This window comes from Pteropus medius, unplaced genomic scaffold, assembly GCF_902729225.1.
Source record: "Pteropus medius unplaced genomic scaffold, Ma_sr-lr_union100, whole genome shotgun sequence".
NCBI lineage: Eukaryota > Metazoa > Chordata > Mammalia > Chiroptera > Pteropodidae > Pteropus > Pteropus medius.
Genome location: NW_024356249.1, coordinates 18456333 through 18482190, shown reverse-complemented (window position 1 = coordinate 18482190; position 25858 = coordinate 18456333). Strand labels below are relative to the sequence as shown.

Below are 25858 nucleotides of genomic sequence, written 5' to 3'. Positions count from 1 at the left end.
GCCTGGGGAAATCCAGAGCCTGTGATTCAATTACAGGGGCTTTCACAGAGTCAGACACTACTCGGAAATTACAAAATCAAATTAAGAGTCTAAAAATAATCTGAGTGGTCAATTGATCATGTTGATCAGTTTTTAATCATGCTATATTATCTAGAACTAGATAATAGCATGAAGGAACAGATGAAGAGTTATTTATTGATCCAAGTTATTCTCATCTGCTCTTCGCTTCCTTGGGCAGCCTAAAATATAAATTCAGTTTGGCTCATGAAAGTTTGTGAAGTAAAAGAAGGCTTTCTTCTTCCTTCTTTCAGCCAGTTATCATCTGTCCCAAATTCTTTAGTCAGTCGGGATTACCCTTTATTTTGTCCATCACCCAGACTTCTTTCTTTCCCCACTCTACCCCATCTTGTGTCCAGCCTGCACTGTCCCTTTCTACCTTCGTTGGCACATGTTGGACAGCACTTTGATTCTTTCACACCACTAAAATACCACCCATACAAGGCCAGGGTTATCTATCTGCAATAGGGACATCTGGCAGTGTGTGTGTGTGTGTGTGTGTGTGTGTGTGTGTGTGATTATGTGTGTGTGTGTGTTGGTGGGGGGTGGGGCTTTCAACAAACACCCAGATGATTACCCCCACTGGTCTTAAACTGAAAAGTCTCACTATGTCTTTGCTTGAAACTCAAACTTAATCCATGTTACAATGCCCCCTCTTTATTATTACCCGCCCATCTGTCCTGAGCAACTCAAAATTACTCAACTATTGTAGGCAGAGCTAGATCATTCCCACTCCTCCACCTTCCAGGACAGGTTTTGAGCTTTTTCTTTTTTTTTTTTTTTTTTTCTCCCACTGAGTGTTGTGAAACTGAGGATTTCCTAAGAGGAATTTTGCTGCCAGCTTCTAAAACCACATTATTGTTTCTCTTTGCTAAACTTCCATCCTTCATTTGATTCCCAACCTCAGAAACCCAGGAGCCTCATGCTTCCCCATCATCTGGGGACCTGCAGTGTGGCCCAAGTGAGCTTCAAGTCTCAGCCTGTCTCGTTCTGCCCATGACCTGAGGGGTTCTAAGACTATACCCTTTCCAAAAGATTCCTTCCCAGCTGGTCTGATGCACTAACACTGAGAACTCATCTCCTTAAACTAATACTCCCAGTGAGGTGTTTCTAAGTGAAAATGGCAAGGATATAGATGGCTCGCATTTGAATAGAGGACTTAACTCCAGTGCTTCACAGTAGGAATAGTTTTAAGCTCTCCTCTTGCTGCCTCCTTCCCTCCCCAGGGACACTTGGCAATGTCTGGAGATACTTTTGGTTGTCGCACCAGGAAACAGGGGAGTTACTTCAGGCATTTAGTGGGTAGAGACCAGAATTGCCTCTAAAGATCCCACAAGGCACAGGACAGCCCACTCACCCAAAGGGTTGGGTAACAGGGAAATTTCATTGACAACGTTTGGGCAAAAGTATTTGGGGAGATGCCCTTTGCCAGACACACACAGACACATGTGACACCACCTCTTCTTCGGATCATCCAGCATGGGAGTTTCTGGAAAGAACAGTGGAATCCTAGAGAAACAATCCTAGAGGAGCTGACTGTAGAACCACTAGGCGTGCTTGAAGTGCAGAATCAGCACCTTGCTTAGGCAGGTTACCCCAAAACATAGTTCATCAGAGAGAAGAAAGCAGGAGTGGAGGTCCTTTGCTAGGGGAGAGTTTATTTCCGTGTTTTGAACTTTCACTGCTTGTATATAAGCAGCACACAATCAGGATGCACAGATCTCAATAAAAGGGTGAGGGGTCTTGTATGTGTTTAATCGAGCTGAGAAAATATCATTTCAGCGCAGAGCAAGCACTCACATGAAAAGCAATAATTCGGAGAAGTCATCGGGTGTGGAGAGACCAAGAGGGGCACTAGAACTTACACGGCAACCACAGGAGAACACAGGGCGGAGATCTGGAACGACTTCTTGATCCAGAATGTAAGTATTACCCATTAACTCACGAGCGTAGTTATCAACAAGCTAAGTCAATGGCCTTCCTTGAAAATCTTTACAAACTTGAAAGACATCTCTTGATCTAGTTGTGTTAAGCATGGTCCTGAGAAAAGACAAGGGTATAATTCCCACAACCTGCAGGGATTGCATTTCAGCAGAGGGATTGGCAAGATGATCACAAGTTTAAAATAACTAAGTCAACACTGAAAATTCACTTTATTATGTTTTGATTTTACAGAAAATGTAGACTTGTAAATAACAATAGTTCTTTGTAACAATCTGCATGACACTTTTATTAGCTTGTGGAAGTAGGAGGTTTGGTTAAACAGGAATCCAAGTGAATATCAGGGGGAAAAAAACTTAGAGTTGGAATAACTATGATTTAGAAAAATAATGATCATGTTGGGCTTTGCAAACCACCTGTCACCTTGCTGATCTACAGAAAAATGTAAAGAACATTCTCATGGATGAGTGAAAATTTTCTCTGCCTGGTTAAGGAAAAGGTCAGAATAAGCACGCCTTAGCTGTCAGCTTCCACCAGTGCATTGCTTTTCAGAAGGTCGGCACAGATCTGACAAAAGCAACTTACCAGCTTTGGAAATGGTGAAGCCTATTTGTTAAGAGTACAACTCTTGCTCTTAAGATAAGGAAACCCAGGTGGCAGTACAGTAAATAGACACGAAAGAATGGTTCTGGTCCATTGGACGCCTCTCTGAGCCTTTATTTTGAGAGTGGGCAAGAGGTGAGATGAATGCTCTTCAGCTGAGCGAGAAAACACCAGCCCCAGGGCCAGCCTTCAATGAATGGGAAGTAATAACAAAATCCTGGCCTGAAAGTGCCATCAAGCACAGCACACGCACAGTCATGTCGGCTGCTTCTGAAAGGGAGGTCGGCTTCCTTTAGGTCTCCTAGAGCCGATGCAAGATCCCTTAACGAGTTAGTAAGGACAAGAAATGTCAATGTCAAGGTAGATTTTCTGACTTTAAAGCTACTGTCTTTGAAAAAGAAATGTAATACCTGATGTTCCCAAGCTACAAAATGCCAGTAAAAAGGAATATGGTTGTGACAATTGAAAACATCTCTTGAAATTAATGTTGGCAGCCTCTAGCTGCATCACAGGTGTGGAGGATGTGGGCAAGGTCCTGAGGCCCTGAAGCAGGTGCTGGAGGGGACAAGGAAGCAACAGCTGAAGGAAGGACCAAAGTTATCAATAAGAACTGAAAAAGCCACTCTCCGCCATCACCAAGCTCAGCAGGTCACTTAGGGAAAGCCAACTGACTTCTTCACCTGGCTCCATGCACTACATTGCCATTTGACAGATCTTTCTGAGATGCTCATTTTAATCTGTTGATACCCGTTTAAGACTGTCAGTGTTCTGGGGTGTCCTATGCCCCTTCTACTTCCATCCTGAAGCATCTATGGTTAACATGCCAGGGCCCCCATCCCAGAAGGGCACAGAGCCAGAGCCAAGTGTCATGGCACTAGGGGATTTTGTGCTTGAGCTTAAGCCATTTGAGGGGGTAAACTGGTCACTTAAGGCAGGCATTAATGTTTTCAGAGCATGAGGGGCTATCCAGGAGGCTGTAACTAGAATGTACTTTGACAAGTGTGTTCACAGAATACAGACAAAGATTAGTTGGCAATGCAGACTAGTTTAGGGAGGCAAATCTATTGAAGAAAACATTTGCTAAGTCTCAGAGTCATGTCCAGATTTTATCTTTATTGAGGAAAACTCCAGTGGATTAGTCAAGATGTATTGTGTGGAACTTTTTTGGATATTGCATAAAATTAATGAGTTTCATCTTGGGCCTAAAAAACTTCATTTTATAAGGAGACTTTTATTGGGAGGGAATTTGTAAGGGAATTTGACCTAAATAGATTCTCTCATTTTGTTTTGGGTAATTCATGCCATGCATTCTCTTAAAAGCCTCAGATAGTAAAAAATTTGGTATATTTTAGAATCATGGAATATCCATCTTCCTCCAACCCCTAAAGAAATTGAGTTTGAAATTATCCTCACCGTTTTTCCCCATTTTTTTCAAATAATGGAGATTTCCTCTTTTAGAAGTAAAAGAAGATAAAGATGTTCACCCTCCTATTATGCCCTCCACAACAGCCACATCCACTGCCACTTGAGATGGTTGCCAAACTCCCTTACAAATTAACAATTTATGTAGGTTTCTACATGGATGTACCTTGTCCCCTTGCTCCTTACCAGGAAGGATGCATTTCAGCGTAAAAAGAAAGTCGGATCTAAACATCCTAGGAATGAAAAAATGAACATTGCCTTTGGATGCTAATATTTAGAATCCATCAAGTTGATTCTGAGACAAACTAGTTTCATTTAATAAAGTGCTTGATTTTCTTGAATATTCTTGGAGTGTGGTCTTGTTTGTGATGAAACACTGGGGTAATGGCTATTTGCAAAACCCCTTCACCTCTCTTGGTCTCAGTTTCCCCAGATACAAACTGAGGGGAGCTGAGATGTCCTCTAAGATCCTTTCCATGTGTAAATATACCCATAGATTTATACTTTCACAGTTCATCCAGTAGGCCTCCAGGGACGGAGGAGGGGCTTCTGTTGAGATAATAAATGCCTTGAAATATATGCATCATGATGGCTTATGGACCCCATTAAAGTCCCTTCGTCCTCCCAGGAAGGCATTCACAGCAAGCTTCAGTGTAACTAAGACCAAGCCTATTTGCTCAGCCTTTCCACCCCCTGCTGGCCCATGCTGAGCTCAGAGCAGCTACCGTTACACGTCACTTTTCCCACCCACTGAAAGAGGGAAGAGACGCTTTGAAAAAATTAGACAACTAATTTTGGGATTTGGGAATGAGGGCAAAGAGATGAATGCCGTCATTTTTAAGAGGGCTAGGAGTCAAATATCAATTATGACAAAGTACTCCAGCAGGTTGTTTTCCACAAGCCTCAGTCTAAATGTCTTGTTGTAAACCAAGGATAGAGAAACTGAAGCCCAAAGTAGTGAAAAAAAAGAACAAGCATTAATAATTTGACATCAGATACATGTAATGAAACATCCTGTAAGTTGGTGTAGCTCCGTGAAGAGATCACGTTTTGAACAAGAACCTAATTGTAGGAGCGGATGAGAAGTAGCTTCATATATTTTACCTTTCTTTCATGTAATATACAAAATGGGGCAGGCAGCCTCTCCATTTCCCTTGGAAGTCATCTTTTAGCTCATGGTAGAAGCCAAGCACAACTTGCATATTGATGTTCCCATAATTATAGCTAGGTCCCTTAAATATAGTCTCCAAGTTACAATTTGTTTGCAGTATAACATACTAGGGTTACCAACTTTATAAGCAAGGCTATGTGTCATTTGTTTTAGGCTACGGTATTTTGTCATCATGTAAGCACAAACGAACACAATAACATATGACAGGTCTTTAAAGTGTGCTTGAAGGGTGATAGGTACTAGTTGACACTTCTCTGCACACATGGCCAACTTCTTCTGGGCAGCTGCTCATGGTAGAGGCTGTCTAGGCATGACTTAGCTCTGAAAATCTCTCTGTCAGCATTTTGGTTCCCTTCTCTTGTTATCTCAAAAATTTTCATCCTCAAAATTGTTTCAGCTACAAAATTCCATAGGCCTCATGCATCATACCAGATAGGAATTTTATCCCTCCCTCCCTTTTCCTTATCTGTACAGACACATTTTCTGATATATCACTCACTAAGTTATTTTCCTCCATCTTTACCCAATAGTTACAGAATACTGCCAGACTGTCAATCTTCTTTTTAACTCCCTTCAGATCCTAGGTGAGAAAGAAGTCTCATTACCTAAAGGTTCTTTACATCAGGGGGCAGTTACGCAAAGCAATCACTTTCTGAGGCTTTTGCTATTGCTGTACCAAAGGACAACGGTCCCACCTTGTCACATCAGATTTTAATATGGTCATAAATGCCTTGAAATATATGCATTTTAAACCTAAAGTTTATTGAAAACCACCATTCTCCAGGTGATTACCAATTAGCCCTGGCAGTAGTGGCTGTAGAAGTCACGTGACTGGGCAAAAGCCTTGCTCGGTCTTTTCAAAAATTAAAGTTAATTCAGTGGCAGTCCATCTTGCTTTCTTTACTTTACCCTCCAGAGAGAAGTATGGAATTTAACTTGATCATTTGTTGAAAAACAGAGAAAGCTCATTTGAGACACTCCTTCTCCCTCAGGCCAAATGCTCTCAAAAGAGGAACCCTTTAGGTGGGTGGAGACAGTGATCTGGGCCCACCCCCACCCTCCCCTCTAGTGACCAGGCAGAGATGTGCCCCAGAGTACCGGAAGTGAAGAGAGTAGGGCCTGCTCTACGTGCAGCATGTGGCCCAGTCCCGGGGCCTCCAGGGAGGGAGGAGGAGCTTCTGTTGAGACAAAGGCCACATGCCTTAGGAAATATCTCCCCAAGAGAACCCAAAGGCCCAGTGTCCTTCAGATCCAGTGGAGTTCTTGAGAGAGGGAAGGCGGACGGTGACCTCTGCTATGGTCATGTGGTAGCCGCCCAGTCAGCGCTCTTAGGGGCCTTGCACGTGTGCACGTCCAGGGCCTCCAGGCAGTCCTGACAGCGGACGGCACAGCACCAGTGGAACTTACACTCACACTTGGTCATCCTTGTGACGTGGGAGGTGTCGTAGCCTCTCCCGCAGCACATGACTTCACAGCTGTCCATGCCTCTGGAGGTCAGGTTGCACACACGTCCTGCTGTACCCAGGGAGCCTGGAAGACAAGCCAGGGAGATGTCACTGAAAAGGTGTAGGTGGAATGCAACATGCCTCTTGAGAAGAGTTATGAAGTCACACCCCAGGATAGGGCTCTGACCTCACCTCACCACATCCTGGGACTGTACCACCAATTCTGGGGGCCCATGCAGCATGGGTCAACCCTGGTGGCCAACTTCAGGGAGTGTGGTGGTGCTTAGAGGGCCAAGCCTAGGACGGATGGATGTAAGTGAAGCTTTGAGGAACCTGACTTCAGCATTCCCACTTTTGAGGTAGATAAATTTTTTAGATTTTTCTTACCTAGCCTTGGAAATATGGATCACTGGATGGGCAAGGCCAGATCAGAGTGGAAAAAAAGGATCTATCCTAGTCCCTCTCTCCTGATCTCAAACCCCATTAAGGAAGCAGTGGCCAAAGTTATCTCTCTCGGAATTTGCTGGGGTGTGGCGCCCTCCAAGGGAGGGGATTCTGTCTCCTCAGACCTGATTACACTGACTTATTAGGAAGAGGAGAGAGTTCTGGTTGCTGCAGAGGAGGTGCTGGTATCATTCGTGAGACCTTGAGGAGGAAGCAACGCCCAGCCGGGTTTATCTTTTGTGCTGTGGTCTCACAGGCCAGGATTCTAGGCCTTTGATAAACAAAATTGGCATAAAAAAAACTGTTAAAAATGACCAGAGGAACATCATCTTAGCTAATTAGGGTGATGTTTGCTAAATGGCAATTCATATTTATGTATTTGTTTTTGATAAAGAATCTCCAAGATAGAAAGCCTCTTAATTTGTTCCATTTCTGGGGAAACACCCAGAATTCTTTCACAAGGACATTGTCAGACAACAGAAGCAAGACTTGTGGACATTTTTGGAGAGTCTGCTCAGCTTACAACAATCCTTTCTGCTTCTTCCTCTTGAACAGAGATGGGTGGCTGGCAGCCATAACTGAACAACATTACCCTGCTCTGTTGGTAGCAGGTGATTAGACCAGGGGTGGGCACCTGACTTGAACTGGGCCAATCAGGTATGTCTTCCTGGGGATTTGTGATTTTGATGGAAACCGTCTTGCCAAGTATAAACTCAGTAGCCAATGGCAGCCGTGTACCACATTGAGGTCTGTGGACTAAGAGATCCACAGAGAGACAAGAATGAGGCAGATATACAGACGACAAGGGTGAGATCTGAAAAGAGAATGCTGCCCAGATCCTGTACTATTTTCTAGTCCTCCTTCCATCTTTCACTGAGGCCTGGCTGTATTCCAAGTTTTGGGTTTCTAGAGACTCTGTATCTTGATTATAAATTTCCCCTTTCAGAAAACTTCTACCACTCCAGTTTCTATTACGTGCAATTGACAATCCTAAATAGTTGATAGACCTAGAAAAGCTAAACTCTCTATTTAAAATTTTTTTTTTTTTTAATCAGGATGAAAAAGACAGTGACTTAATTTATTTTCCGTTCCTCCATCATTTAACTAGGAATTTCTCCCTCTTCATAACTTCTGCAGTGCCTCATGATTCTCTCTGGGTTTATCGCAATCTGCACTGTGTTCCAATTATCTATATAAATGTCATGTTGCCCTGACTGTCAAGAATGACCAGGGAAGCAGCCAGGTTCAAGCAGGGTACGGGCTCAAGAAAAAGTGGAGGCGGGGGGTGCAGAACTTGCTTTGCGTGATCAAGCCACTGACAGCAGGAAGACCGTCAGGGGAATGTCATGAGGACAGGAAGGATGGCAAAGGGCTGGGGTCAGGGTGGTGGCGGGTCAGCCAGGGATGGCCCTGAGCCTACATCGCGCTGAAGAAGCAAAGGATTAGAAGAGGCAGCAGCTAGGCCTGAATTCACAGCAACCAACAGGACAATGCTCAAAATTACTGATTGTGCAAAAAGGACTCTGCCAAATGCTGCCTCTTAACAACACACTCATTTATTTAATTCGATAAACATTTAGTGAACACAAATATGTGTAAGACACTATGCTGGCTGTTTGGAGGTTTTGGTAGTGGTGGTAGGGAAATAAAATAATTAGTATTCACTTCCTAGTCTCAGAGAACTCATAATAGAAATGAAGAAACAAATATGTAAAGCAATATTTTCAGTATTCAAGGTAAAGTTCCATTTGCTGAAAACCTGCTGTAACCTACAGTAGAGTTTTGTGCAAAGCACCATGGAAGACAAAGCTCAAAGGTGGTGAAGTGAGGTTATTTAGGGCTTGAACAAATCAGCGTTCAAGTCCTGGCTTTGTCATGTATCAGTAATGTGGCCTTGGGCAAGTTACTTAATCTCATTAAGCTTCAGTTTCCCCCCATGCAAGATTGGGATAAATATAGTTTCTTCCTCACAGGGCTGTAGTGAGGATGAAATGAGATAGTGTGAAAATGCCTGGCATCATAAGTGCTCAATAAATGTCAACCATTCATTGACTTAACAAATGTTTTCTGAGTGCCTACTATATGTGAGGCACAGTTCTGGGAGCTCAGGATATATCAGTGAACAAAACAAAGATCCTTCCCTAAAAAGCATATGTTCTAGAGGAAGGGAGCCAAGCATCTTATAATATTTATCGGCATCAATATTAATAGTAGCAAACAGGATCAGAAGAGGAGCTGTTAACAGCACGGTATTATAGAGGAGGTAGCATTAGAGATATGACATGAAGAATGAATAGATTTGCAGGGGAAAATAGGCTGAAAGGCATTCCAGGCAAGAGAGAATCTCCCAGTAGAATTCAGAGGGCAAGTTCACGAGATTACAGATTCAATGTGGCCAAGGCACAGGTGTGTGTTAGGCAAAGAGCAGGGAAAGGGAGGTTGGAGCAATGGATTAAAGAATCTTCCTGCCTTGCTACAGTTTGGATTTTATTCCATGGTACATGGTGAACTAGTCCAGATTTTTAATCAAGGGAAACCATATCAGAATGGTAAGTCTGAAAGAGTGGCTTAGGGCTTAGTCCAGGCAAGAGGTAATGAGTGGAAATAGAAGTAAGACAAATACACAATGGGTCGAAGAGAGAGAATCATTAGGATTTGGTGACTCACTGAATTAAGGAGTGGGTAGCGGGGGGTGTCAAGTAGGAAAAGACTGAAAAAATGTTCGTTTGGTTCAACAGTAAGGACATAACTGGTGCCCTTTGATGAGAGCAACTTTTGTGGAATGACCCGGATGGATGCAGCGGACTGAAGAGCAAATGGGCAGAGGGGACAGGTGGACACTGAGTGGAGGCAGTGTTTAAGAAGCTTACTGATGAAGCAGGTGATAGAGCATGGCTGCAAGGAGTAATGAGGCTGAAGATGGGACTTTTAGGTTATTTTAGGCCATTTAAGTTTATTGGCATAGCAAGAGATATCTGACACAATTCTGTAGGTATTCATTTATATAAGTAAAAAAGTGGGAAAAAATAGTCTATGCTATTAGAAGTCAGGGTAGTTGTTTCTCTTGGGAGTAGTGAAAAGAGGCATGAAAGAGGTTTTTGGAATACTGGTCCTCCAGGTCTTGATCTGGGCACATATTATATGGGTGACTCATTTGAGACAATTCACTGAGCTATTCACATGTGATATGTGCACTTTACATTGCATATGTCAATAACAAGGAGAAGAAGGAGGAGCTGATAGAAGGTGGCCACATTTGCAAAGACCTGTAAATATGTGAGGAGCAGAAACGTGTTGAACATGGCTGGAATGTAGCATTCAAAGGGAAGAGTGAAAAGAGATGAGCTGGAGAGGTGGGTAGAAGCTGCACTGTGAAGGCCTTGTGGAATAGAGTAGCGGGGTTAAATTTTAACCAAGGCCAGGGAATGCTATTGAGAGTTTTCACACAAAAAGGCAACATGATTTGTGATTCAGATGAATCACTATAGGTGCTGAAGTCAAATGGATTGAAGGGGGCCAGAGTAAAGGCAAGGAGACAAGTTAGAGACCAATAAAGGACTCTGGGTGGGACATGATGTGGCCTGGATGGAGACAGTGGAAGTGGGAAGAGGAGACGTTAACAGACTTCAGAGAAGTTAAGGTGGCAGCACTTCAGGATGTGGTGACTGATTGGACGGATGGCTGAGAGGATGAGAAGAGTCAAAAAGTACTTCCAGGTTTCTGGCTTGAGTGACTGAGTTTATGCTGGTGACATCCCTGAGGTGGGGACCACTTGGGGAGGGGCAGGCTTTGAGAAATGATAATTAGTTTAGTTTTCAACATGCTATGACTGTGGGTCATCCAGGTAGAAAAGCTCACTGAAAATGTTCTCTGGGACTCAGGAGAGAAGTCAGGATGGAGATGCAGCTTAGGAGATCTTTTGCCCAGTGGTAATGACTGAAGCCAAGAGTGCAAATGAGACCCCCGGTGAGTGTGAAAAGCACTATAACCTGCCATCCAAGAGGTGACTCCGAATTTTTACTTTTTAGTGTTTTGTTCATAAGTCCTTCACACCAGTAAATATTCTTCGCTTCTACCAAAATGCATTTATCAGAATATAAATACGTTGCCATGCAATTAGATTTCCTTGTCCTCCGTGGGGCTGTGGGGCACAGAGGGTCAGGATAGATAGGAAGTCTCATTCCTGAATCAGGCTGAAGGCCTCTTACTGACATTGAATTTGGTGGCCTTTCCCCAGTGGCTTGAAGCCTGAGGAGGTCTGAGCTGATGGCCCAACTCAGCCTTGAGTAATGATCATGGTGGTTTTTGTCCCCCAAAGTGCAGAAAACTGAAGTAGACTCTCTGAACAGAAGAACTGCTCAGTGAAGTGACCTCGACACCTTCAAAACAGAGAAGAGCAGACAAAGCAGTGGCAAACTGACAAGAGCTTAACCCAGAAGCAGTTTTAGTAAAGGAGACAAGGCAGCAGTAGCTGGCTCAGTAGTTCAACGTGCAGGTAGAGGATGCTGGAAAACGAGATTGATCTGAACAAATCACTCTCCACTGGCCACCCTAACAGAGCAAAATGAGGGCCCAGAAACAGGGGGAGATGAGAGGGGTGTTTGAAGTTTGAGAGCCGCGATGGAAGAACAGCCTGGAGGGGTAATGGGCGCCTCTGAGGTGTCAGCAGCACCCAGGAATGGGCCACCAGGGAGTGAAGGGCAGGCTCTGAGGTCTGGGGAGAGGAGGAGGCTGCAAAGCGATAGACTACAAATTGACCTGCTTTGGGGTCAGAACCTCGTTAGATCTAACAACCGATTCTAGGGTGGAGGGCAGTATTGACACTTGCTGTCATTTGAGAAGAATATAAAGCCATTTTATCAAAACTCCATTTCTGGAGTGCAGAACTATCCAAAATTTTTTGGTATTGCTTTCTTTTATTGGAATTATAATAAGAACTCATTGATAACAATAGAGTTATACTGTCCCAGGAACCTCCCATTAGCCTTTCCAAAACTAAAAGTATCACCATTATTCTTAAAATAAAAGATTAAACTCAAGACTATGCATTCGTTGTTTGTGTCCATGTGTGCACGTGCGTGTGTGTGTGCGTATGAGTGCGTGTGCGTGTATGCACGGGCTCTTTATAAAAGGGAGCCACTGAGTTTTATGACCTGCTTACTTGTTTAGTTCTGAATATTTGGGACATATATTTTTAGACCTTTTTTTTCTAAATAATATAGCGACTTATTAATGAGTCACTCACCCCTGCCTGGGCCACAAGAGCTCCTGGGGAAACAAAGCCAGTTAGCTACACCTATTATCAGCCTTGAGCCCAGAAGGGACAGTTTACACTTTTTCAAAGCCGTATTGAGCTGAGGTTCATCCACCCTTTCTTTTTATCTTTTATTTTCCCTTATTCTTCTCCTTTCTTCCTTCTCTACCTTCTTTCTTATCTTCTTTTTCTTCTTTCTGTTCATAACGGGGACCAGTATGTTCACAGCACCGACATGGGAGAGGCCCTATAATAAGCACTTGCTCACATTATCTTATTTAATGCTCGTAAGCTAATAAAGTAAGTACTATTATCACCACCATTTTGGAAATGAGGACATGGAGGGTCAGAGAGCTTAAGCTACTTGCCCAAGATCACATGGCCAGCAGGTGGCAGGGTCAGGTTTTGAAGTCAGGCTTGTCTGACTCCGCAGCTCTCGACCTTTGTGATATTTGGCATCTCAGCAGAGAGCTTCATCCGGATGCCCTGGCAGGCCCCGAAAAGCAGGCTCGCGTGTAACATTACACAATCAGCGCATTAGCTTATTTCCTCCTCTTTCCTTTCATTAGTTTATCAAATGAAGAACTTGGAAAGGTCATGATATGCAACTTTTTTAGAGGGGAGTTTTTCTCTAGTGCATGATATGCCATAGACAATTAAGACACCTAAAGTTATGTTAGAAAGTGAACAAGGTGAATTAACATGGTGTTAGTAGCTTACACTGCATTTTTCCTGTACTTATATTCCTGTCGCCTTTTTGAGAAATGAGATTAATTCATTTGCAATATCAAGGTGACATCTCCAAAACATGCGTGCCCTCAAGGTGGTTTTATCGTATGTCACTGATGTGGCAGCAGCTGAAGACAAAAGTTTGACTGGTATAGGAAGAACCTTCTCTAAGCAGAACTTTCTGGTTCTGAAAGCCCATAGCATCAATCTGTATCTCACCCAAAATGGAGGACATAGCCTGACCACTTTATTCCAGACTTTATTCTAAGATTCTCTGAATAACTTCCAAAAACCAAACTGATCTTTATAAATCAAATATCTGCAGCATACGATGTCTACAGAAGCACATGTGCCTGGCTCAAAAAATATTTCGAAGGTGAAATTGTAAAAATATTTTTGAGTAACAGCCAAAATTAGCCTCCCAAATTGATATGTTAAAAGGATAAACATATAGTTAGATGCTTTGCATTTAGTATGTTTATTTAAACCATCATTTATATTGCTTAAATATGTTACCTCTTACTGCACTTTGATTTACTCGGTTTACTTAAGAGAAGTGACAAGTCGGAAGCTCATTTCCCAGACTTCCCTTTGCTTTACGTTTGTGAGGTGTGCCCAGTTGTGTGGCCTGCCTGGGCACACAGCCCAGTCCCCAGACAGTGTGGCAGATGCAGGCTCAGCAAGCCCAATCTTCTTCTGCCATCTTTACACACCACACTGTCATGAGGTCATCTGCCTAGATTCAGTATCTGTAAGATCCAGGCAGTCTGTAAGGTCTATGCCATGGGAGGTGTGGGCTCCAGCCAGATCTACCCTTCTCCTCCCCTTAGGCGCTGTCCTCACCTTGACTCACACAAGAGCTCGTATAGTCATAGGGAAAAAGATGAAGAATCAAAGTTCCAAAATCATGTAAATTTGGGACCACATAATGAACTTTCTGTAGGCAATGCTGAAGGAACTTTACAGAATAAAGCATCCCATCCCCAGAGCTATAAAATTAATAACGGAGTCAGGGTTCCCAGGGCAAAAGCATTTCTGTCTCCACCGACATGCATCTTCCTGACAGCAGAGCAGGATGGAGGGCTTTTGCTAATAGTTCCCAGACCCACACCTCTGGGACCTGGAGGAAGGGCGCTCTCTCATGCTCTCTCTCTGTGGATGGGCCTGTGTCTTTGGAAATTCCTGCCACTCCAGGCTGACAGAAGCCCATATGTTGACCATTAGAGTGTAAAGCAAGATTCACTTAAGCCCGTCATCCAATAGGCTGTTTCTCCTCTGGTTGACTTACGCGTTGTCACTAATGACACAGATTTATGGAGGGAAGAAAAGAATGTTAAAGAGCAAATGTTAGAGACCTCACATTCATACTTGCAAGGCTTACCTCTTCCTTTCATTAAGAATCACAAAGCTAAAGCTAGGAAAGACAATGTCTCCACTTATCTCAGATGATTTTATTCAATGTTTTCATAATAACTAGGAAAAGTGACTAGCACAGGAAAGCATGTCCCATTAAATTAGCAAATCCCATCATGAATTAAAGTTGTTGAAATCAGACTCTTCAAGGCTTTCCATATCTGGTACTAACTAGTCTACCCAAGTTTATTTCCCATTACTTCTCACCTGCACCCTCTAATCAGGCTACCTTCTCACTGTCCCACTGAAGTGACTTTCTGATATCACAGACCTGTACACTGTTGACTCATAAGAGTTACTCTTATCTGTTGCTCTAGGCTTTCCTCTCCCTCTTTTAGATTGAAAGTCTTCTCGTCCTTCAAGATTCAGGCCTACTTCTGTACCTTTCAGAGAGCTCTCTCTGTCTGCTCCAAGCCTAGATGACCTCCTTCCTAAGTCCTATAAGGCAAGTCATGCAATAGGGCTCATACACTATTTTGAAATGTTTGATGATTTCTCACATATCTTGTCTCCCCAAGGACAGGGTTAAGTTTTATATTTCTTCTATATACTGCATAAAGCTCAGGTGGCCAACATATATTTTTCTGATTTATTAAATATTAAATTTAAAATAATTTCTTAAAATTAAGATCAGCCGTCCCTCTCCAAATGAGGCACACTTCTCCAGGGAGCAGTCACCTAGTCCTGGGGCACTACAGTGAGAGTAGACTAGCTAAAAGCTTGTTTCTATTCAAATTACCTCATTTGAATATAGAGAACATATACAAAAACTGTGGCACATTTTTACATGGTAGAAATTCAAAATGACAACTTAGAGTTTGTGGCATCAAGTTCTGGTTCTGTAACTGCAAGCAGAGTAAAATTAATTAACAATTAATTATTCATTTATGGACTCATCAGAACCTTAAGAATTTCTAGGTGAAACATTTATCTTAAGCCATTGACACATACCTTCAGAGAAGTTAATTTGTCAATGGCTACCCCATTAGTAATCAGTAGAAATAGCAATAGGCAGCAATAGGTAGCCCCAGAGTCTCCTACTCCACAGTGCAGGCTTTGTCCCCGAGAGTGTGAAATATGATTACTTTGAAGAGGAGATTTACCACACCGGCACAAACTAGTTTCGTGAGAAAGCTTAGATGAATTAAGTAGATACATTATTTTAAAGTACTTGAACATCACATCATTCTTTTGTTTGCACACAATAATATGGTAATTGGAAATTAATTTTTCTCTATTTTCACACACAAAAAAAGACATCTATTTGGTAAATTCTTTGTTAGTAGTTGAAATTACATCGAAGACTTCAAAACCAAAAGAAATAAAATTGTTTCTTGAAATTTTTTTCCTGAAATTTTCTTTGTTTTGAAAGAAATAAGTTGTATTTTCATAAATTAAATCTGATTGCCACTGTCAATTATTTGAAATCAGGGCACTTTTTAGTATACCCTAGAAGTATAGTAATTTTAGAAAGTCTATATTCTGAAAAGTAATGCAGATTTACAGATCACGTCTACAACAAAATAAAATTAGTAATATTTTTGCTCATATTAACAATGAAAATGGATGAACTACCCAGTAATTCCACTGATAATAGTCAAAGAAAAAGGCCCCCGAAGAGTAAAAGAAGTAGTGGCAGTTAAAAGCGATAGATAAAGTCTGCCACTGCACTGGAGACTTTTTATCTCATCCAGGGAAATGGGCAGCCAGTAACATCTTCAGCTCTGTAAATGCTCCACTAATGCACTTGAATATGAGAGGAAAAATCCACTTAACACTTAAGTTAAGATTAAATAGGAATTTTCATAAGCTGTGTATTACAAAGTAATCAATCAGTGACGAGTGAAGTCATGTTTAGTAATTACCTGTTGGAGAAATCAAGTTATCTTCAAGCTATGACACTGTACCAACATAACTAAGAATTCAGCTAACACGATGAACATATTTTGTGTTGTTTATATCTTGCCATTCAATTCAATTCAACGCATGTCTATTTAGTAGGTGCTGGGGACCCAGTGGTGAACAGACGGATGTAGTTCTTGCCATCACAGAATCAGAGTCTAGTGGAACAGACAGGTAACAAACAAATATTTAAACAAGTTAACTAAAACTGGTGGCATGTGCTATGAATGAGAACAAGGCTTTCCGAGATGGAGAAGCAGAGAGATACTTGATACCAGATAGACCTGGTGATTGACCGGATGTGGAAATGAGAAAGTAGGGTAACAACCGACTTACAGGTGTGTGGTCTGACCGATGCGGTGGATGTCTGTGTGATTCGGGAGGAGAGGACACAGATGAGGACTGAAATAGTTAAATGAAGGAGACCACCCAGGGAGAAGATACAGAGAGAAGAGAAGAAGGCTGGGAAGGAACCCTGAAGATCTTCAGAATTTAGAAAGTGGAAGAGAAGGAACTAGCAACTGAAACTGCAAAAGACCAGTTATTGGGGCAGGAAGAAAACCAGGAGGATGTGGTGTTACAGAGGACAAGGAAATGGAGTGTTTTAGGAAGGAGAGACAGGTTAACGGCATTACATGCCACTAACAGTTTGAAAAGATGGTCCACTGGATAATAATTAATATTAATTATGCAGCATAATCAATTAATTGCCTATGAAAATGGTGACTTAAAAGCCTCACAAGTACATTTTTCATATTGCTCTCCTCTGGTCTAGCTATCTTAGCAAATTTTAGATATTAATTCATGAGTGCCTATAATAAGCCCCAAAGCAGAAAGGAGTAAATAACTTTTTCAGAATGACAAATGATAGGAAAGACCTTGCAACTAAGCAATGGAGTGAGGACTGAAACCTAAGAAACACCACTTTCCTGTCTGGACTCAAGGGCCGTGTCCCACCCCTTGCCAACCTGGGACTGGGGCCTATGAGGCCATGAGGTCACGGACCAAGCTCATCTTCCTCAGCTTTGCATTCCTGGGGCTTATCATCGTGTCTGGCGTATGGAAGGGGCTCAACAAACATTTGTTCCATGAAGAAACGAGGGCCTTAACGTGAACTGGTGGGAACTGTACATTTAGTATCAAAATAAGGTCCACCCATTGCCATTTGCTTACATGTCGCTCCCTTGTTTTTAATCAGGTCAAAGTCACAGTGTTCAGAGGTCCTGCAAAGCTGACCACACACTACAGGACGTGTCTAGAACCCCAATCTCTGTAAACCACGGTTGAAATTGTGTTCCTATGGATTCTGAGCTGTTTGCCAAATATGATTTACATGGAAAAAAACCGTGATATCTGAGCACTTACACCATTCACAGCCTACAGCTGTCAGCCAGGTATTGAGCTTTCTGCAGGCAACAAGTTAAACAACCGCTGGACTGTTTGTTTTCTGAACTTGACTGGAGAAGGGGTGGAGAGTTGCTTGTTTCCTCTAGTTGATGAGAAGACCTCAGGGTGACCTCTGGCCCAGGTCAGGGCTTTTACATCAGAACCAGTGAAAGTGGCCTGTGATTAGGTGCAGACGCTTCTCTGGAAGGGACAGCAGCATTCCTTAGCTGGAGATGAACCTATCTCTAACTTAAGGGCTTCTTTGATTTATGGCTGCCTGGAGCAATAACCAGAGTAGATAACCACAAATTGCCAGAATACCCATCCCAGAAAGCCTGGTTCCCTAGATCTATCCTCCAATTTGGCCTGCAGAATGTCATATGCACGGCATCACATGGTTGTATGTACTCTTTGAATCTGAGGGGAGTATTTATAGTTGAAGACTAGGGGAAAAGGTCTTTTGTTGTTGTTGTTGTTGCCATAAGAATTTCTTCCATAATTGCCTTTTGAGCTTATCATTTCTTAGGAACAATGAACATCATTAACACTCTTGAAACCTTGAAGGGCTTGTAATTGACCGGAGTGTCAAGGTAACCTGAGCCAAACCTCGGTGAGTTGAGCCTAACCACTTCCTACCTTCCCACTTTGCGGATACCTCATCATCCGATTGTGTTCCCACGTCCCTAGGCTGCCTCTTTATTACACAGATCTCCCCTTCCCTCTCAAATTTCAGAAGGTAAAGTGGTATAGTGAGAAAAGTATAGATTTCTCTTTTGAGTTTTATTTTGTTTTGTTTACCACTTACAGGCCACAAAGTCTTGGGCAAGTTAAGTAGCTTTTCAGAGCCTCAGTTTCCTTCTCTCTAAAGAGAGGGCACTGCTGTGCAGATTAAGAGAAAATGCATATAGATGTGTAGCACAGGGCCTAACTCTTAGCAGAATTCACCCAATGTTCCCATCACCCTTCCCCACCTGGAGTCTGGCTGAAATAATTTTAATGTGCTTACAGTAAAAAAGGGTTTCTGAAAATGCAGGGCTTAAATGTGAAGAAACACCCTATTATACTGGGCAAGCCAGTGTGGGGGATATTTTTGGGGTGACATTTATTTAGAAATCCTCAAATAAAGAACTTCTTTGTAAGAGATCAGATATCCCTCTCACCACCCAAAATAATAATTTCTCCCTGGATTTCTTCTTACCCAATACTTATAGAAAAATCAGGATTCATGGTTTACCTAAACCATTGATTTTTCAAATTTTGATGTGTTTAAGTTTGAAACACATACAGAATCTCAGGAACAACTCCCTGAGATTTTGACTCAATAGGTCTCTGAAGGGGGCCTCATTTCGGCAAACAGTAGACTAGACCTATAGATATGTTCACTCCACAAATTGAAATGACAACACAAGCCATTTTGCTCCAGTCAAATCCAAGTTAACTTGAACAGGAAACCGGTGCTGACCAGCAAGAGCAAAGGCAGTCAGCTCCAAGAATCTATTACTTGACAATGTTCAACCTGCCTACCACCATTGCTTTTCTAGTGCTGGTAAGTAGCAGGTGCCTAATAAGTTGAATATTAAATCTGTGTGATATTTTTAAAAAGAAAAATAAAACAATATGAGCATAATAAAGCAGATTGGATGGTACAAGATGTACTCCAGGGAAAGGTTATGTTCATTTTCATAGAGAAAAAAAAGATTACACATACACACACACACACACACACACACACATACACACACATACATATACACACATCATTTACTTTAAATTTGACTGCAAACTTCTGACTTATTTTAGAGCCTGGATACCTATGATGGTAACCCATTTCGAACATGTGGGAGTTCCATTTACCAGAAAACAGGCCGTTCCTAACATAGTATGATTCTAGTAAGAGAAGGGTTCCTCAGTGATGTGCTCTTTCAGTGACATCTGCATGCTGAGAGGATGTCAGCATCCACCCAATACCTTTGTTTCAGAGGAGGGAGCAGAGCTCAGAGAAGGAATGCCAGTGTGAGTTAGATGCAGGAATCTCCCCTTCTTGCAGATCTGTCCCATCTCCCTGCCTCCACAAGCAGAAGTTAGGAGCTACTCCAGGATGTTTCTGAACCACACACTTCCACGACTGTTTTGACCGACTTGATAAAGTGCACGCTATGGCCAGGATAAAGCCTCGTCTATAGAAGGTCATCAATTATACAGACAGGTATGAAGCCTGTGTGGTTGAAACAGGCTTTCTCAAGGAAAAGCTGCATCTCATACATGTGGCTGGCTATCTGTACATGCCTCCAAATATGAACAAAAAAAATATTCTCTGCTTACATGATGTCAAATACCCTGAATCATATTTTCACTGAAGTAATCATCTGATGGTCAACAGAATTAAAAAAATATTGCAAGGTTTGCATGAATGACTGCATTTTCTTAGGCTCAGCTAAAGAAGGCATTACATATAGTTCACGTAATTTATGAATAATCTAGGAATCTTAGTGGAAATCTGATCTAATATATTAGAACAGGTTACTTAAATAATAAAAGAATAACAGGGTGGCTCCTGGTTAATCAACACCAACCATTCACATCTTCTCAAGTCAGATAAGCTTAAATGAGCCTAAGGGAGAAGATAAATAAATTAAGAGCATGAACAGATTATATAGATTCTCTCAGAAAGCCCACACCAGCTGCGGTGTGCCTTGTGGCTGGCACTTCTGGAGGCAGAGTAAAATGATTAAAAGAATGGATGGACTCACATTCAAGTCCCTGCTCTGCCTCTTACCAGTTGAGAGTCTTTGGGCAAAATCCATAACCTGTCTGTCAGAGCCTCAGCTTCTTCTCCCATAAAATGAAATAATAACATACCCACCAATAGGCTTCCCATGAAAACCAAGGAGAGAATGTAAGTCAAGCCATAACACGTGGCAGGTGCTGCAGAATCGTGTTCTACTACAGGGAGTAGAAAAATCAAAGCGTGCAAGAATAACTTAGTATCCTGAAGGTACATCAGGGGTTTCAGAATCTCTTCTGTGGGAAGAGAAAGTAAGGTCTTTATTTCATTGAATATTCAGGAGGCAGTGAAATGATGGATCATCAAGCATAATTGTTTGTTTCACTGTTTAAACTGCTCCAATCCAAAAAAAACGAGAAAAGATATTTCAGGGAAGCAGGTCCTCTTACATTTGCAATGAGGTTTTTACTTCACAAGGCCTCTTCACATACATACTCTGGCAGATAGGCAGGGACAAACTATCATAGTGTAAGGGTCAAGAGCACAGGTCATGGGGTCAGAGAGCCAGACATCTGTCCCCTCTAAGACCAATGAGATCTTGAGCTGATCATTCACTTTTCTTGCCCGTACAACTGAGATGATGACATCCAGGGCTGCTTATTTGATTTTAAAATATAAGATGCGAATTTCGTCCTTGCTTGGTATTGATCAACCAGGAACCACCCTCTTCTCTTTTTTCCTCTAGTATCCAATTCCAATGCACTGATATCATAGGGCGGCTCTAAGGATTAAATAAAACCATGTGTGCAATGATCTTAGCCCAGTACCTGGCACACAGGAGTCAATACGTAGTTCCTAAAATGATTCTGATATCATCGTTTCCATGTTCTGTCTGAAGAGACTGAAGTTAATTTAAGCAGCTAGTTAATGGCAGAAAGGGACCCAAGCCTCTGGGACAATTCTGTATCAAAAAGCACAGGTTTCACAGGGGTTCTGCCAAAACTTTGGCCCGACAAAAAGGATGACTTGTTAGAGGTCCCAAAGCATGTCAGGAATGCAGCAGGGCACAGAATCTGGCCCTTCCTCTCAGTAGTTATTAATCCAGAGACTGCGTGTACAAACCTGCTCAAGTGCTGCAAAGAGCTACCTCATCAACCGTGAAGGAAATTCAACCTCTTGGGACAAAGAATAGGCTTTGGACTTCTTGTGATATTCTCTTGTAATCGTGTCTCTTGGTCGATCTAATGTTAGGAGCTGGCTGCCATCTGCATTGTTTTATTGGTTCTTTGCAATTACTTTGGAATGAAAAGTAAAGTCAGAATTTATATTCGAGAATATTTTTTCTGATAATGAATTCCTTTGCTTTCTACTAAGTCTGAGAAGTTGGCTTGAGCCAAAATTGGCTTTGGGTTTCCCATCACCTCCTATCCACTGAGACTTGTATTCATTCACATTTGTACCAGTCTTTGCAAAGACTGTGCTAAGCCTGGAGTTTGGTGCTGACCAGGAGCGGTGAGAGGTGGAGAACAGCACAGGTATGAGATACACACGTGGAAATAGCTGTGTTGAGGCTGAAGGAGATGCTCTTGCGAGTTCAGGACGGAGAAAAAGTTGCATGCAAGGAAAGGGTGTGGTTTTAATAAATGAAGTGCTTCTTACACAGCCCTCATCCACTGCCCACCAACAGCCAAACCAGTGGGGATGAATTCTTGCTTTTCTAATGTTCGGCAACTTCTGAGCATATTGGAAAGAGCAAGGGAATGTGAAGTATGGCAGATATCGAGAAAGGCGAACTTTAAAGCCCTAGGACCCTCTTCCGTAATCACAGAGGTGAGATTCATAAAGAGAAGACACACTGCGAAGCTCCTCTCAGCTTCACGATCACAGGAAAGGTTTGGTCCAGGCCGAAGGATTTTGCTAATTAGCATATTTTGACTTTTTGCCATGTACATTCTTGTTGGGTTCCCATTTCTCAGAATCTTAGAAGAGCTCTTCGTGTACTTTAAACATGAATTATAAGAACATGAGCTTTGAACCTGAAAGCAGCAGGATGCACTTATAAAATTGGCAGGCTGAAAATACAGAACTGCATTTAAATTGGGAAGTATTGACGATTGCAAGAATTAGGTGCTGTGAATGAAGTGTTTTGAACTTACCTGCATCTCGGTCCCTGATACAGTAGTCTGGAGAATTCTCAAAATACACGAGGTCGTTTTTCGTTGGCTTCTTAAACCTCTTGTTAGCCACAGTGAAGCCAGTGCCATCCTGGTTCATGACGACTTGGATGGCCCCATTGTACTTTCTCCACAGATAATCACCCGTTTTTCTGAAGTCGGCCATGGCCAGCCAGCATGTCCGCAGAGTGCATGAACCACTCACGCCGTGACACTTGCACTCCTGTTTCAAAAACCTCTTTACAGCCTGTGGGGAAAGACAGGCAAGTTCAGTGGAGATGGACTCGAGCTTGTGACACATGCTACAACTTTTGGAGCAACCAAAAAATGACTGAAGATACAGGACCCTGGGGCTTAGGACTGGGAGATGTCCAAGGTCACTTGCTGGTCACTTCAGCCACACTGCCCTGATTACAGCATGTGGGGAGGCAGGGAGAGAGTGGAGGACAATGCCTAACTGTGAACCCCATTAGGTTATCAGTATATCAAAAACCTCAGCAATTTTAATTTAATAGGGTACAAGGCCAGTTTGAAGAGTAAGAAAATTAGAGCATTTTCTAAATAAAGCTTTATTATATTAAAATGTATATTATTATTAAAATGTATATTATTACTCAAATGAGAAGAACAAAGTAGTTGCTAAACCCACATCTTTTAATAAGCCAATACTAGTGATTATTACTATTTATAGGGTTCTCTCCACATTCTAGGCATTGTGTTAATGCTTTCTACACTCTGTGTCAATTACCTTAGTCTTCACAACAATCCTATGCTTCCATAATGTACTTATTTTTTGCATCTCAGGAGGGAAAGCTGCTGGACAGATGGGAACCAAGTGGGGCAGAGTGGGGGACCAAGATAGCCCTCCTAGGATTGTGTTAGTGGCACAGGCTTGCAGTCCAGGTCACCCAGTGAGCCTAATACCAAACACCCAAAATATAAAGATACAGGAGTGGGGGCACATGGGGGAGTGGAGTTCCAGAAAAGGAGTTCATGCCAATATTCTTTAAAGATGCCCAGATCTCTGTGACATGGAGGACCAAACTAATGACCTTCCTCCTGCTCTCTTCTCCGTCCTTGCCCTCTAAAGCTGGCTCATGTTGACGAGGACAATTCCAAATGTAACAGGGCTCCATCCGCTATGACTAGCTATGTGGGAAACATCTGGATGCTGAGGCCCAACCTGGGAATGAATTAACAGCCGTAGGGCCACCGTGAGGTCTTGGCTCCTTCAGTTCTAGAATGCTTTTGACACATTTCCAGGCATGTGAATAAATTTGGACTGACTTTCTGGAATAAAGAACATTTCTGCACACTCAGTTCTGCTAGAGTGTTGGTCAGAAACCGAGTCTGTGGAAGAGGCAAACCAGGTCTGAGCACCAGGTTTCAGTTACCCATGGCGAGGCCCTGGAATATTGGTATCTGTATGTTTGGGGTGTCTAGGGGAGGGGTGAGCATGAGTGGTTTGGGTAGCTCCACCTGGGCTGCATGCCGGAGCCTCCCACCCATGTCCCTCACTCACACCAACTGTACCAGAATCTCAGGGAGTGGGCACAGCAGGCTTTCAACTACCACCTCCAATTTGTTAGAAATAGTTCTCCTAATGTGTTTGTTACCTTAAGAATTTTGTTCAGAGTACTATCTTGGAGAATGTCAACAAGAGGGTGCCCTGCTCCCTCCATCTATGCCCCCCACCCCAGATACCCTCTGTTTTGGGGATGCAAGTTGAGGATGGGGACTCTCGGCAGGGGGTTCTCTTTTTCTGCTCTGTAACTGAGCCAAGGACCAAAGCCATGGTCTTGTTGAGATCCCTAAGACGATCACCCCCACAGCACTTCTTCCTGTCACATTGCTTTAGGTACCTGTTGGGGACAGTCTCTTATTGTCAGTTGTGATCTCCCTTGAGCTTGGGAATTGATTATGAATGCTAATTCTTCACAGCTTATTTCTTTCAAAGCTGAGTCATTTACTCACAAATAATACCCCTAGGTTTCCAAATGACAGGAAATATTACCATCTTCCCTTTGTAATACAAGTTCCCAGGTTGCAAACTTCAAAGCTGGTTATTTTTATATGGTTAATTGAGGAATTTGCATATTAATTTAAGTTGGATCTTAATGATACACCTTATAAATCTAAAAATACACAGGACAGTGGTGCACACTGCTGATCATCATTCACTCACTGTTGAATGGCCAAGGCCACTCCCCTCTTCCTTCCTCACTTTATTCAGGTGTTGGGCAGCCACGTGTTTCAGAGGTAGCCAGGCTTCTCTCTGACCCCAGAGCAGCCCAAATCAATAAAGTAATTTCATTGTCCTGTCACCGATTTTTTTTTCAACAGATGACATATGATGATTCAATTTGGGCCAATACGATGTCAAGAGTAATCTGTTGAGGGACTAGTGAGAAAGGTTTCTTCACTCTTTAAGAAACACATTTAAAATCCTAATATAGATTATATTGTGCTTTTCTCAAATTTTGAATTATTAATACTCTGCTATCCTCCTTTCTTTTGAATAAATCAAGAATTAACTGAGTGACATTACAGACCTACTATAACAGGGAAAAAAATACAGAAATAGGGGGGATGGCATTGCATCTTCCAAACTAATAGTCATCAAAAATCTATTCACAGGAGAAATACAAAGTACTAACAAAAAGACAAAAGATGTTCAACTTCACTAGTAATCAGAGAAATACAAACTGAAAAATGCAACACCTTGTTTTATTTTATTATTTTATTTTATTTTTTGCCTAGCAGTTTAGCAAGTAGTAAAAAGATAGATGATGATATCTGGTGTTGGTAAGAGTATAGGGAAGGAGATGCTTTTAACAAACTGCTGGTGGGAGAGTAGGTTGATAAGCCATTTAAACGGAGAGCGTTTTTGCAACACATTTAAAAATTTTAAATGTACATATCCTTTGACCTTGGTGATTCCATCTTGGAAATATTTGCATTGATTTTGAGGACACACACCCACTTGGATGTTCATTGTAGCATAGTTAGCAATAGTAAAATATTAGGAAAAAACCCAAATAACATCAGTAGGAAAATGGTAAAGCATAATGGAATATTATGTAGTCTTTGAATGAGATAGATCAGTCTTACAGGCGTAAAAAAAAGTCAGTTGATCTAAGCAAAATGCAGAATAATATATGTGGTATGATCCACTTTTAAAGTCCTGAATAC

The 25858-nt window shown here is 42.1% G+C and overlaps 1 protein-coding gene across 1 annotated transcript in view; it reads right to left on the bottom strand.

The window, feature by feature from the left end:
- Positions 1 to 2191: 2191 nt before the first annotated feature.
- WNT2 (Wnt family member 2) overlaps positions 2192 to 25858 on the bottom strand; it is a 42930-nt gene continuing 19263 nt past the window's right edge. Inside the window, exons 4-5 of the mRNA XM_039860767.1 lie at positions 22649 to 22913; positions 2192 to 6724 (exon numbers count right to left, since the gene is read on the bottom strand). Coding sequence (XP_039716701.1) covers positions 6495 to 6724; positions 22649 to 22913 — 495 coding nt within the window. The 3' untranslated portion in view covers positions 2192 to 6494. The remainder of the gene's footprint in view (positions 6725 to 22648; positions 22914 to 25858) is intronic.